Here is a 13,068-nt window from a genome sequence, read left to right on the forward strand (position 1 = left end):
GACAATATATCTAATAAAAAAAAATTAAAGTAGTGTAGTCTAACTCATTTGAAAAACTCAAACAAAAATTAAAACAGGCTTCTTTATGGCCATAGTTTATTCTTGTGGTTACTATGAATCTGTGTAAGAAAAAATAGGAGTTTGTAGTATTCCTTAGTTCTATTGAAGTGTAGAACTTAGATCTTTCTCAAATTTGAGGCTGTATGATGGTGCCTACCTGGTAATTACTTGTGCACACTTGTTGTAGAACATGACTAAACATGTGAAATTTAGATTCAATGACACCATCATTATGTGGTGGTAGTGTGATTCCATCATGCTGATGCCATGAATAAAACATGAAACTATGAGCAATGGTGTCACATGGCTCTAGTGGCATGGTAAATTGATAGGTTCAAGTGGCTTAGTATGCTAAAGTAATTTTTCTGGAAGTTTTTTTGTTGTTAGGTGTTTTGGGTGTGTGTGTGTGTGTGTGTGTGTGTGTGTGTGTGTGTGTGTGTGTGTGATGTTTGGGATAGCATGACTTGGGCTTCCCCAACTCAACGTTACCTAATACTTGGCAAACCTTCACCTGAGTATCTTTCCTCTCTTTGTTTTCACTATCTTTGGGTTCATCTGAAAGAGTTTTTCTGCTATTCAATTATTTTTCTGATTAAAACTATTAAATATTGGCAGCTGGATCTCAGTGATTAAGAGCACTCATTGTTCTTCCAAAGATTCTGAGTTTAATTCCCAGCACCTACATGGCAACCATCTGGTCCTGTCTTTTAGTATGTAGATGTACATGTGGACAAAGTATTAATATATGTAAATAAATGTTTTTAAGAAGACAAAAACTATTAAATATCAATCACTATTTTGTGTCCCAAATACCATATAATTAAGTATAGCAACATAATGGTGCTTGTTGAATTGCAAACTTAACCTCTTTAACCAGATTATGACCTTAATGTCAAAATCTATGACCTGGTAGTCTAGCATGGTGCCAAGACAAGGGTGCAATCAGTAGTTACTCTCACCAAACAATAAACAGACATGATCAATATATTTTCATATGCTTTCTATTTATCTAGCATCACTTGCAAACATTTTTACAAAATCACATGTATATTTGCTAGATGGAGCAACACATGATACATTATTAGCAAATCGTTGGCATTCTTTAATTTTGAGATGTAAAAGCATCAAGAGTAGTGTAAATGAATAAATGGTGTGGTTTCTATATAGATCGTTTCATTTTTAAAACCAATATATTTACTTTTATTCTTTAGAAAGATAATAATTATTAAAGAGCTTTATATAAACTAAAGGAAATTAGACAAACAGTATATGACAGAATACAAAACAAAAGAGAGAAAGAATGCAAGAAAACCATTAAACCATTTCAAAATACCTTTAGGAGTTATCGTTGATGTTTATTTTTGTGCTACTTCTTAGATATTTTTAATTTGATTTTTACAAATTAAGGTATGTACAGGGTATCTTTTAAGTTCCTATAGACAATCTGCCCTCTATAACAACAAAGCCCTTTATTCTAGAAATTGCATTGTAATTTCAGTTCATGTGTGTTTTGTTTAAGTGGAGACAAGAACCCCAAAGCTGTTGTATATGTTGGTCATACATCCATTTGAACTTACCTTTCTCTGCATTTTAACATCATACAGAAGCTGACACTAATCAAAACGATAAATACTGAGCCTGCAGAAATACCTGAAGGGGAAAAAATGAATATTTAATGCCAGAAAAAAAATGTGACATGTATTGCTAGGAACTGATTGTAGGGCCTACTCAGAGTGTCACAGAAGTTTTTAGTGTGATTTTCTAATACATTTTTCTTAACCATAAACAGTGAATTACTGAACAATCACAATTAAGCTTTACTTTTTTCTAATTGTATCTAATCCATTTTTTATTTGCAGCATCAGGCACACGGACCACAGGGCTCTAGTCAACTTTCCATCAAGTTTTTTGTTGTTCTTTTCAGTTTCCTTGGTAAACAGTCTTGGACCTGGGGTATAATTAGGAACATAGAATACCAGAATGACATAATTTTTGCATAACAATATTTGTTGTGACACATGCTTTGTTATAGCAGAATAAGATTACTTATTTAAATTGTACCAAATACCAATAGCAAATGAAATTAGACTTTCAATTTAAAAACCATGAGTACATTTTTTTCCTTGAATACATTTTTAACTCTAACCTAAAGGGACATTTTATAATGTGTTATGAACATTAAAATACCCTTAAAACATGAAAGAACATCAGGTCCAATATATTAAAATGAAACATATTAATGGGTATAATATAAAACATCTAATTACATATTAGCACTCTTCAAGTATTTAAGAAAACTCACCACAAATAAGAGGAATAGTTGACCCTAAGGAGAATTAAAAAAAATCACAAAATATCAGTCTAGCAGTAGAAAATAATGTCATATAAGTACCATTACATCTGATAATGTCCCAGAAATCAACACTCAGCCCTTTACTTAGTCTACTTATGATATATTGGTTCCTCAAGTTACACCCACTCTTTTATTAGGTCAAAACTCAATGAATATCTTCTTAATTTGATTAGATAAGTTATGAGTTTATCGATACACTCAGCTTTATAGGCAGTAATTTTTAGGATCAAATGAAAATATAAATTGTTCTAACAGGTTAGTTGATATGTTTTTGGAGCACCTCTCAAGTTGGTAATTACTTAAAAATCAGCCAAGAGAGAAGTTTCAGTAGGTTTTTTTTTCCAAAATAGAAAGCAGTGTTTTACATTTTTGCTCCTTTTAGAGTATTGTGCCCCTTTTGATGTGATGTGCTCCATATTCAACTATACTTTCCTTTGTATTGATTACTGCTTTGTATTAACTGTTAGTTAGTCTCTTGTCATATAACTGTTCACCATTTCAGAATCTCCTACACTGATAAACACTCCATTCCCCTCCTTCATGGGCCTTATATAAACAAGAATAAAGTACTTGCACCTACGGTATTTGCAGATAGCCAGAGGAGGGTTCCATTGGTTGTCATCCTGGCACTGGCTCTGTGGACTTCCCTCCAAGGTATACCCATCCTCGCATTCCAGAGTCACAGTAGATCCAAGTCGATAGGTTTTCCCAGGCTGAAATCCCTTCTGGATTCCATTTGTATCTTCAGGGAAGCTACAGTTTACCTCTGCAATTAAAAAAAAAATCTTACTAATACAGAGTTATGATTTGTACTTTTACCAAGAAAATAGAAACTGTCCTTACTAGAAAGGTTATGAAATAAACTTATTTCATAATCATAAGCAAAGCTTCATTGAATAGCAGAAGGCAATAAGGCAGTCTTTATTGTCAACCATTTTACAACTACCTAGCAAATTAAGCTAGGTTTTCTACTTGCATGTCTATGCTATTAGTATTTAAATAATATTCTAATGCCTTCTTGGGGAAATGCTGATGAAGGAATGTACAATATTAAATGTTCCAAATTACTGTTCTTTCTTTATTTCTAGTCTTACTCTCCAATTCTTATACATGTACATGCATTCTCATTTCTTTCATATTTTGAGCATATAAACCAATAGTGTTCAACTTGTAGCCTGCAGGCTACAGTGTAGGCATAATGTTATTGTGCACTGTGTAAAGGTTATCCTTATAGTATCCAAATGCTGATTCCTCTGTCTCCCCCACATACACCCCACCATATTTGATTGCAATCTGGACATGGCATTGCAATGCTTATTCTAAAAATCTCCTGTTTCAAAGTTGTGTAAACATTGCTCCTCATTTATTCTATGATTTCACAATAAAAGCTGATCAGCCAATGGCTGAGCAAAGGAAAGAATAGGGTTAGACTTCTGATCCCAGCAAGGGGAGGGAAAGAGAGATAGAAGAGGGGAGGATTTGTCATGAGAACAGGGAGGATTCATCATGAGAAGTCACCTGGAGCAGAGAGATTTTGATCAATACTAATGTATCTCAGGGATTTTGACTAGGAGATAGCCAGGTTATCTTAGAGGATTAATAATAGATCAATACTGCTCATATATTGTGCAATAAAGCTTGATTAAATACATCTTATAGTTTGTCTCATTTATTTGGTAGCTAGTGAGGATAAACAAAAGACTACTTATAAAATCAACACAGGTAGCCATATTCAGACTATGATACCTATAAATGTGACCTAACACAAAATTTTAAACATATTTAAAATATAATATTTTTGGTAACTTGTTTGTACATTTCTTTTTAAAATATTTATTTCTCTTCAATCTCCTCCCCTCTCTCGGACTGTCTCTGTCTCTGCCTCTCTTTGTGTGTGTGTGTGTGTGTGTGTGTATACAATGACAGGATATGTATGTTGGTACCCTCAGAGGCCAGAAAGTCCTCTTTTTCTGCATTAGATGTTCTGCATCTGGAGTTATAGGTGGCTGTGAGCTACCCTATGTGGGTGATAGGAACTGAACTTGGGTTCCATGGAGAAACAGCATGCACTCTTACCACTCGACCATCCTTTGCCCCAATTGCACAGTCCTTGAACATGAATTTTATGTATGATAACATTGTTTCACAATATGAAAATTAGAAACATGCCCAGTAAGAGCTTGGGCTTGAATACTCATTGCTAGGTGTGTAACTTTGGGTAATTCAAAAATCTTTCTGAGATATTGGAACCTTATCTAAGTGGCAGAATAGTAAGAGCACCATTCTCCTTTGGGTCTCGTGAACATTACATGAAATCATAATTGGAATATCTGACATATGGTAGAATCCTCCACAATATTCTATACTGACTCATTACACTTATTTTATACACATTGTTGAGAATTACTTTATAAAATTTGCAAAAATTGCCCATAATCTCAGTACAAAATAGGGAAAAAAGAATCAAAAAACATTGCAATCTTCATTCACAGTCCTGAAGGCAGACAGTGGACAGATTTGTTCCTCAGCATGTATCCAGGATTACAAGTATAATCACATAACGGAAACCTTTCTGTGATGGATGAGAGCTATGCCTTCAATGTTTCAAATTAGCACCATCTGTTGTGTTCTTTAAGTTCCTGAGTAGAGTGCTTGTCATTGGTGATTATGTGTGATGTTTGTTTTCCAGGACACCACCCTCTTAGGTCGCTTTATACTTGGCATATGTATAGAAATGTGATCCTCTGAGTCTGAAATAAGTTGTGACCTTGCAACAAGCCATGGAAACAAATCCACCCATTGCCTTCAGGACAATAGAGTCTTGGACATAATGTAAAGGTTCTTTTGGTTCCTGAGTCATCTTTCTTTTTGTTTTCAAAATCTGATCAGATTAACAATCTTGTATCAGTTACCTCCCCAGTTATAGCATTTGTTTGTTTGTTTGTTTGTTTGTTTGTTTGTTTTTTGAGACAGGGTTTCTCTGTGTAGCCCTGGCTGTCCTGGAACTCACTCTGTAGACCAGGGTGGCCTCGAACTCAGAAATCCACCTGTCTCTTCCTCCCAAGTTCTGGGATTAAAGGTGCGCCACCACTGCCCAGCACAGTTATAGTATTTTAAGCATGTGCCATTACACTAACTTTTCCCTTCTGAAGGGATCATCATAGAAAACTATGGAATATTTTAATATACCCCCAGTGAAAGCTTTTGTAACTTTCCTTTAAAGAAATACTTTTAAACGTCTAGAAAATCCCAAAGACCTGGGATGTGTAAGGCACCCAGCACTCAGTGTAGGTGACTTTAGCTGAAATGCCCAACAGTGAGGAGATGGAACCTGAAGATCCCACCTCCAGTAGTTAGTAGTTTTGATCCAATTCTGGATCAGATTTTTGATCCAGAATTGTTCCTGTCTAAAAGAAATGCAGGAACAAAAATTAAGCAGAGACTGAAGGAATGGCTGACTAGTGACTAGCCCAACTTGGGTTCCATCCCGTGGGCAGGCACCAAACCGTGACATTATTCCTGATGCTATGTTATGCTTGTCTGTCTCTACCAGGAGCTGACTGAGACAGATGCAGACATACAGCCAACCTTTGGACTGAGGTTGGGGACCCCCTATGGAAGTGTTAGGGGAAGGACTAAAAGCGGAAAAGGATGGAAACCCCACAGGAAGACCAACATTGTCAACTAACCTGGACCCTTGGGTGCTTCCAAAGACTAAGCCACCAGCCAAAGCATGCACAGAGTAGTCTGAGACCCCCAGAACATATATAGCAGAGGACTGCCTTGTCCAGCCCCAGTGGGAGAGGATGTAAAGAATTGATGACCCAGAGAAGGGGTTTGGGGAGGTGGGGGCTAGGGGGTAGGAGGGGGAATGCATATTCTCAGAGGTGAAGAGGAAAGGGAAGGGGGTGAAGAACTCTTGGAAGGGGGATAACATTTGGAATGTAAATAAATAAAATGATTAATTTTAAAAAACATTGTTAAGTAAGTGGGACCTCATAAAATTGCAAAGCTTCTGTAAGGCAAAGGAAACTGTCAATAGGACAAAACAGCAACCAACAAATTGGGAAAAGATCTTTACCAATCCTACATCCAATAGAGGGCTAATATCCAATATATACAAAGAACCCGAGAAGTTGGACTCCAGAGAACCAAATAACCCTATTAAAAAATGGGATATAGAGATGAAGAATTCTCAACTGAGGAATAACAGATGGCTGAGAATCACCTAAAAAATTGTTCAACATCCTTAGTCATTAGGGAAATGCAAATCAAAAAAACACTGAGATTCCATCTCACACCAGTCAGGATGGCCAAGATCAAAAACTTAGGAGACAGCAAATGCTGGAGAGGATGTGGAGAAAAAGGAACACCCCTCCATTGCTCGTGGGATTGCAAGCTGGTAAAACCACTCTGGACATCAGTTTGGCAGTTCCTCAGAAAACTGTACATAGCACTACCTGAGGATCCTGTTATACCACTCCTGGGCATATACCCAGAGGATTCTCCAGCATGTAATAAGGACACATGCTCCACTATGTTCATAGCAGCCCTATTTATAATAGCAACCCAGATGTCCCTCAACAGAAGAATGGTTACAGAAAATGTGGTAGATTTACACAATGGCATACTACTCAGCTATTAAAAACAATGAATTCATGAAATTCTTAGGCAAATTGATGGAGCTAGAAAATATCCTGAGTGAAGTAACCCAATCACAAAAGAACGCACACAGTATGCACTTGCTGACAAGTGGATATTAGCGCAAAAACTCAGAATACCCAAGATACAACTCACAAATCACATGAAATTCAAGAAAAAGGAAGACCAAAGTGTGGATACTTTGATCCTTATTGGAAAGTGGATCAAAATATCCATGGCTCACAGCTAACCAATAGAATGAGCATAGGGTCCCCAATGCTGTATCTAGAGAAAGGATTCAAGGAGCTGAAGAGGTTTGCAGCTCTATAGGGGGAATAATATATACCAACCGGTACCCCAAGAGCTCCCAGGGACTAAACAACCAACCAAAGAGCACACAGGGCTCCAGCTACATATGTAGCAGAAGATGACCATTTCAGACATCAATGAGAGGAGAGGCCATTGGTCCTGTGAAGGCTCGATTCCTTAGAATAGGGGAATGCAAGTCAGAAAATTGTAGGGGGGATGAACAGGGGGAGAGGGAATAGGATGGGAGTTTTCAGAGAGGTAACTTAGAAAGGGGATACGATTTGAAATGTAAATAAAGCAAATATCTAATAAAAACATTTTTAAGAGAAGAGTTTTTACTTTGATATTTTCTAAATAAAAGAAAAACAGTGAATTCTAGTATATTTTCATAGTGGTGGAAGCCTTCTTTATAATTTATATCCACAATCATATGACTGAAGGTAAAGGGATGTTTGTCAAATGCACTCTTATTATAACTTTAACAAGTGTGACTATAACAATATAATCTTAGCTTAGTTGCTTAAATTACAAAAAAACCCCAAGTTTTTATTAATTGATTAAATATGCTTAATTATCATACAATTGATCTCTAATAATTTTAATCTGAAAATGCTTAAAAGAACATGTATATATTTAGGATAAATTACTTTGCTAGAAAAAATAATAACAACAACAAAACAGAAAAAGTACCTTTGCAATAAGGGGCAGGTTGGCTCCAGGTACCCTCATGAGTACAGATAAGACGTGCCTCCCCAGCCATAAGGTAGCCTTGGTAACAACTGTACATGACTGACATTCCAGGGGGAAATAGAGCTATATTCCCACCAGTATGATTCCCATTGGGGATTGTGGATGGAGACTGACACCCTAAAGAAGCTAGGATAGCAACAAGAAAAGACTTTTAATTGGGTACAGAGTAACACATAGACAACACAATCTCTAGAAAACAGCAATACAGAAAAGCAATGAGAAACAAGCCATTTAGTTCATTCTCAAGTTTGGACAAATGTGTGCTTTTTCCTCTTTACACCATATATGATTAAAAGAAAAGAGTCAAAAGTATTATAATTTATCAGCCCATGGTATTCTAGGATCTTCCCTTGGTTGGTCCCAAAGTGTAGGAGTGTTTTTGACTAATTAATCTATTATCTTCCCTCTACATAGAAAATAAGCTATAATCTAAGCATAACACATACAAATGGCCAGGAACAAGTAAGTGAAACCACACCTCTGTGGAACTTAATTTAGTGTGGCTACACCTCACTAGTAGGAACAAGCTGTTAAATAAAAGCTATAATTATGAGACAATTTAGTGGGTTTGAAGGTCAGCTTCATTCTTCATTACATTCAACATTTTCCTTATGGGTGACACAATAACCTTAAATATCAAAACTTCAAAGTACATTTTTGTCAAGAATTTGCCAAAAAGTATGCTCATTTTCCTAATTCTAAAGTAACAAGAATTAATAAATTAGAGATTAGTCTACATGTTAAACATCATTTCAGGTAATCTTACTCTATAAAAAGGAAAGAGAAAAAAATCAAGTGAGAAGACAGGAAAAGGCAGATAATCTTATAAAAACACTAACTGCTTTAGCTTTTAAATGTTTTACATTTAGGTAGAGGGAAAACTCAAAAGCCTTTTTATTTTGTAAAACATCTCACTTTTTATCATGAAAATGCCTTACCCTTTCTGATACAAGTTGGTACACCTGGTAACCATGTGTTATTAGTATGACACCTTATCAAGTGACTGCCGTTCATGATAAAGCCTTGATCGCAGACAAAGTATAAGATATCATTATGAGAATATGCAGAGCGAGTTTTATTGAGTTTGTATCCATGTTTGACTTCTGGATCGGGGCAATGAGTTAGAGGAGAAGATTGCAAGCACTGTGGTGGAGGCCCACTCCAAGATCCATGACCTTCAGAATTATTTATGCACTGCAAACTTTTCTCTCCCAAGAGATAGAACCCTTTATCACATTCATAAGAAACTTCATTTCCATACAGGAAGTGCTTCATCATCATGCCTGTGTGACTACCATTTGCAACTGTTGGTGGAGGTTGGCAGCGAATAACTGCAGAAGAGATTTGGAGAATTTGAGCATTCATCACAGTATAAATAACATTGCACAAGTACATTATATTTTATATAAATAGAAAATTGTTTAAGGTTTAGAAATGAGCATGCTTTTGATTAAACAACTTTATCAAATGTTATGCTTATATAAATAATACATGTTTGTCCCAAAAAATTAAGAAAATAAAATAAAGTATAAAGAAATACAGTTTTGATCAAAACTAAAAGATTTACCATGTCTTATACATAGCAAGAAACTATTAAAGTAGTTGTAAACTTGCTCTCCATTAATTGATTTTCCTTTTCTAACTACCTAACCTATGGATGGCTTCTCCCATGTCCATAATTTACCTGTACAAACTGCAATCTTTTGAAACCAAGTCCCATTTTCAGCATTTTGACACTTCTCATAAGTATGTCCAGTCAACTGGTACCTAGAAAAATATGTTATATTACATTTCTTTTCAATATTTTACTTCTTCATCACAAACAATAAAACTATAGAGATATTCCTAAATGAGCCCCTTGGCACAGAGAAACTTAAACTTTTGGTCATCCAAGCCAGAAAACTATTTCTACATAAGAAGCACTCAGAAAAGCCCTTCCCATGTCAGAAAAGCAAACAGGATTGCTAGTTTGACCATGTGGATAGGAGCATTGTGGAATCCCCAAATGGTTTTTACCAAAGCAAGCTGTGGGTAGAATACTCAATATAAGGGGGGCATTCTTTTTTAGAATGGACAGCTTCACACTCACCCATTTTGACAAGTTCTGTTCACTAGTTTTATATGTGAATCATCTGGAAGATCATGAGTTTCTCCCATAGGCTCACATCCTTCTGGAGAGACAAAGTTGAGACTGCTTTTAGATTCCTCATAGCAAAAAGAAAGATGACTCAGGAACCAAAAGAACCTTCACATTATGTCCAAGACTCTATTGTCCTGAAGGCAATGGGTGGATTTGTTTCCATGGCTTGTTGCAAAGTCAAAAGTTATCTCAGAGTCAGAGGACAATATTTCTACATATATGCCAAATATAGAGGGGCCTAAGAAGGTGGTGTCCTGGAAAGCAAACACCACACATAACCACCAACGACAAGCATTTGACTCAAGAACTTTAAGAACACAACAGGTGGTGCCAATTTGAAACCTTGAAGGCATAGCTCTTGTTCATCATAGAAAGGTTTCTGTTATGTGATTATCCTTGCTATCCTGGATACATGCTGAAGAACAAATCTGTCCACTGTCTGCCTTCAGGACTGTGAGATCCTGACCATTATGTGAATGTTCCTTCAGTTACTGATCTGTCTTCCTTTTTGGTATGAGACTGCTTTCAAAGGTCTTCTCATTATATATCTTGAATATGTTCCAAATCCAAGGTTACATGTATGCAAAGATCACAATACAACAGATTTATAGCTTTTTTTCAAATAGATGAAGTGTGAAAGTAATCTATGTTTTAAGTGGAAGATAATAAATAAGACTAAAGCTGGAGATGTAGCTCATACTTGAATAGTTGGTGCAAGGCACAAAATTTGGTCTCCAGCCCCTCAATTCAATTTAAAAACATAAAAATTATATAAATAAGTAAATATCTTTTACATTTTTCATTGGGTTTGCCTTTTTACCTTTTTCACAACGTGGTATTTCAGGATCCCAGGTGTTATTGGCTTTACACCGGATCTGACTGCTTCCGTTCAAAATGTATCCATTATGACACTTGAATGACACACTATCATTGTAGAAATACGGGGCTTCATTGTTAGTGAACTTGAGTCCATTTTCAACATGGACTTCTGAGCACTGGACAGCAGGGAGGGAAAGTTTACAGAGAGGAGCAGGGTTACTCCAGAAGCCTCTTCCTGTGCTGTTACTTTTACAGCGGATGGTTTGCTCCCCGATGAGTTTGAATTTTACTCCTTCCTCTGGCCCAGGATAGCACATGTATGTGACCACAGTTCCATATGGGACATCTTCTGAGGAACTCCCTGTATGTGTCCCATTGTGGATAATAGGAGGTGGTGGGCAGGTGATTTCTAGGGATATGAAAAGATACTGTAGACATCTGACCAAGAGTTAGACGTGCAGCAGTTCTGACCATGTTATTTCTCTGAAGGGTGTGGATGATGCACTCATGCAGTGATTAAACCTTATCGTGTATATAAAATTTGATTTAAACAAATTTCACTGTAAATAAAATTTTAATTAAAGTTATATATGTTGCCAAAGGTTATACAAGTATTAGACAGCAGGAACAGAATCTGAGTTCAGATTTGACACCAATCTCCTATCCCTTCACTAAACCTTGATGCAACCCAAAGAAGGAATTGTGGCTCTGATAGAGTGATCTCTCTATGTTCTGAGCATCCTAAACCACAACAAAAACTAGGTAACTAAATACATGGAATATGACTGATTAGAGAAAGTGGTGACAAAAGAAAGGTGGCAAAATAGTTAGCTGTAAAACTCGACAAAATAATGTAGTAATTCCCATGACATAGTTCTAAAGTAGGAAACTTATCAATCTCATATCACTTTAAAGCCTCTATCAATTTTGTTACTCACCTTTACAAAGACGGATCTCTATAAACCAAGGAATTGTACCTTGACACAGTTGATAAGCACTCTCACTTAACTGGAACCTTTGGAGACAAAGAGTCATATCATTTGACCACATGATTACAACAAACTAAGCAAGTATTATGGGCTCTAGAGGCAGACTGACAAATTTTAGGACAAAACACAACAGGAACAAAAATATAGCCAACCTATAAAAATAGCACCATCCATCAACTGCATATTCCTCATGCATAGAAAAATATTGTGAGCATATGACAGGGGGAAGACCTTTGAAATGAATTCTTATACACAGTTTGCAGTGGGTACTGATAAGACAGACATCATTCAGAAAGAGAAATGTTTCACTCACCCTTCATCACAAGAAGAATTAACAGCTGTCCTAATAAACTGATTCTGAGGCTTCTTAAAGAGATGTGGTCCTACTGGTTTACACTCTGCAACTAAGAAAAAAGATAGAATGAGTAAAAACACAAGACAATAAATAAAATATCTGTAATTGTGGAATAGTACCTTTGCAATGGGGGGGAATGGGTGTCCACTTCCCCTCAGGGGTACAATGTATAGTGTCCTCTCCCACCAGTAAATAACCAGGGTCACAGCTATATCTTATGGATGTACCAGGGTCAAACTTAAGCAAGTATCTATCTTCTTTTTGTCCATTGATGATTTTAGGAGGAGCCTGGCATCCTAAATGAAAACCAGATACAATGAAATATTTTTAGCACAGGAAATAGAAAGTGGGACAAAGAAGTTAAAATTAATATGTTGATACCATTTGTATGGCAGTTGTCTGGAAGAGAGGGTATTTTGTAGTTCTCAGGTAATTTCTCAATCATCTTTTCTATACTCAGGATGTTTGGTTCCTACTTGCCATAATTCACCACCTATTTCCCCAACTCTTTCTTTTTCTTTCTCTTACTTTTTTTAAAGATAGGATTTTATTATGTAGCCAAGCTGATCTCAAATTCACAATCTTCTTGTATCAGTCTCCCCAATTATAGCACTTTCAGCATGTGCCTTTACACCAGATTTTCTCCTCTGAA

At 36.3% G+C, this 13,068-nt stretch overlaps 1 protein-coding gene across 8 annotated transcripts in view; it reads right to left on the reverse strand.

Moving 5' to 3' along the window:
- The window catches only part of Cr2 (complement C3d receptor 2), a 44,342-nt gene that overhangs the window by 9,349 nt on the left and 21,925 nt on the right, over window positions 1-13,068 (reverse strand). For 5 of the 8 annotated variants that reach the window (XM_052199985.1, XM_052199986.1, XM_052199984.1 and 2 more), the window contains 11 exons: window positions 12,536-12,712; window positions 12,375-12,465; window positions 12,011-12,087; window positions 11,074-11,481; window positions 10,203-10,284; window positions 9,798-9,880; window positions 9,052-9,444; window positions 8,054-8,239; window positions 2,988-3,179; window positions 2,363-2,386; window positions 1,638-1,710 (listed from right to left, as the gene is read on the reverse strand). In XM_052199985.1, coding sequence (XP_052055945.1) covers window positions 1,638-1,710; window positions 2,363-2,386; window positions 2,988-3,179; window positions 8,054-8,239; window positions 9,052-9,444; window positions 9,798-9,880; window positions 10,203-10,284; window positions 11,074-11,481; window positions 12,011-12,087; window positions 12,375-12,465; window positions 12,536-12,712 — 1,786 coding nt within the window. Of the gene's footprint in view, window positions 1-1,637; window positions 1,711-1,735; window positions 2,009-2,362; window positions 2,387-2,987; window positions 3,180-8,053; window positions 8,240-9,051; window positions 9,445-9,797; window positions 9,881-10,202; window positions 10,285-11,073; window positions 11,482-12,010; window positions 12,088-12,374; window positions 12,466-12,535; window positions 12,713-13,068 lie in introns of those variants that run through there. The other 3 variants (XM_052199987.1, XM_052199989.1, XM_052199988.1) reach the window with 3 other exon arrangements.

Source organism: Apodemus sylvaticus, chromosome 12 (genome assembly GCF_947179515.1).
Source record: "Apodemus sylvaticus chromosome 12, mApoSyl1.1, whole genome shotgun sequence".
Classification (NCBI taxonomy): Eukaryota; Metazoa; Chordata; class Mammalia; order Rodentia; family Muridae; genus Apodemus; species Apodemus sylvaticus.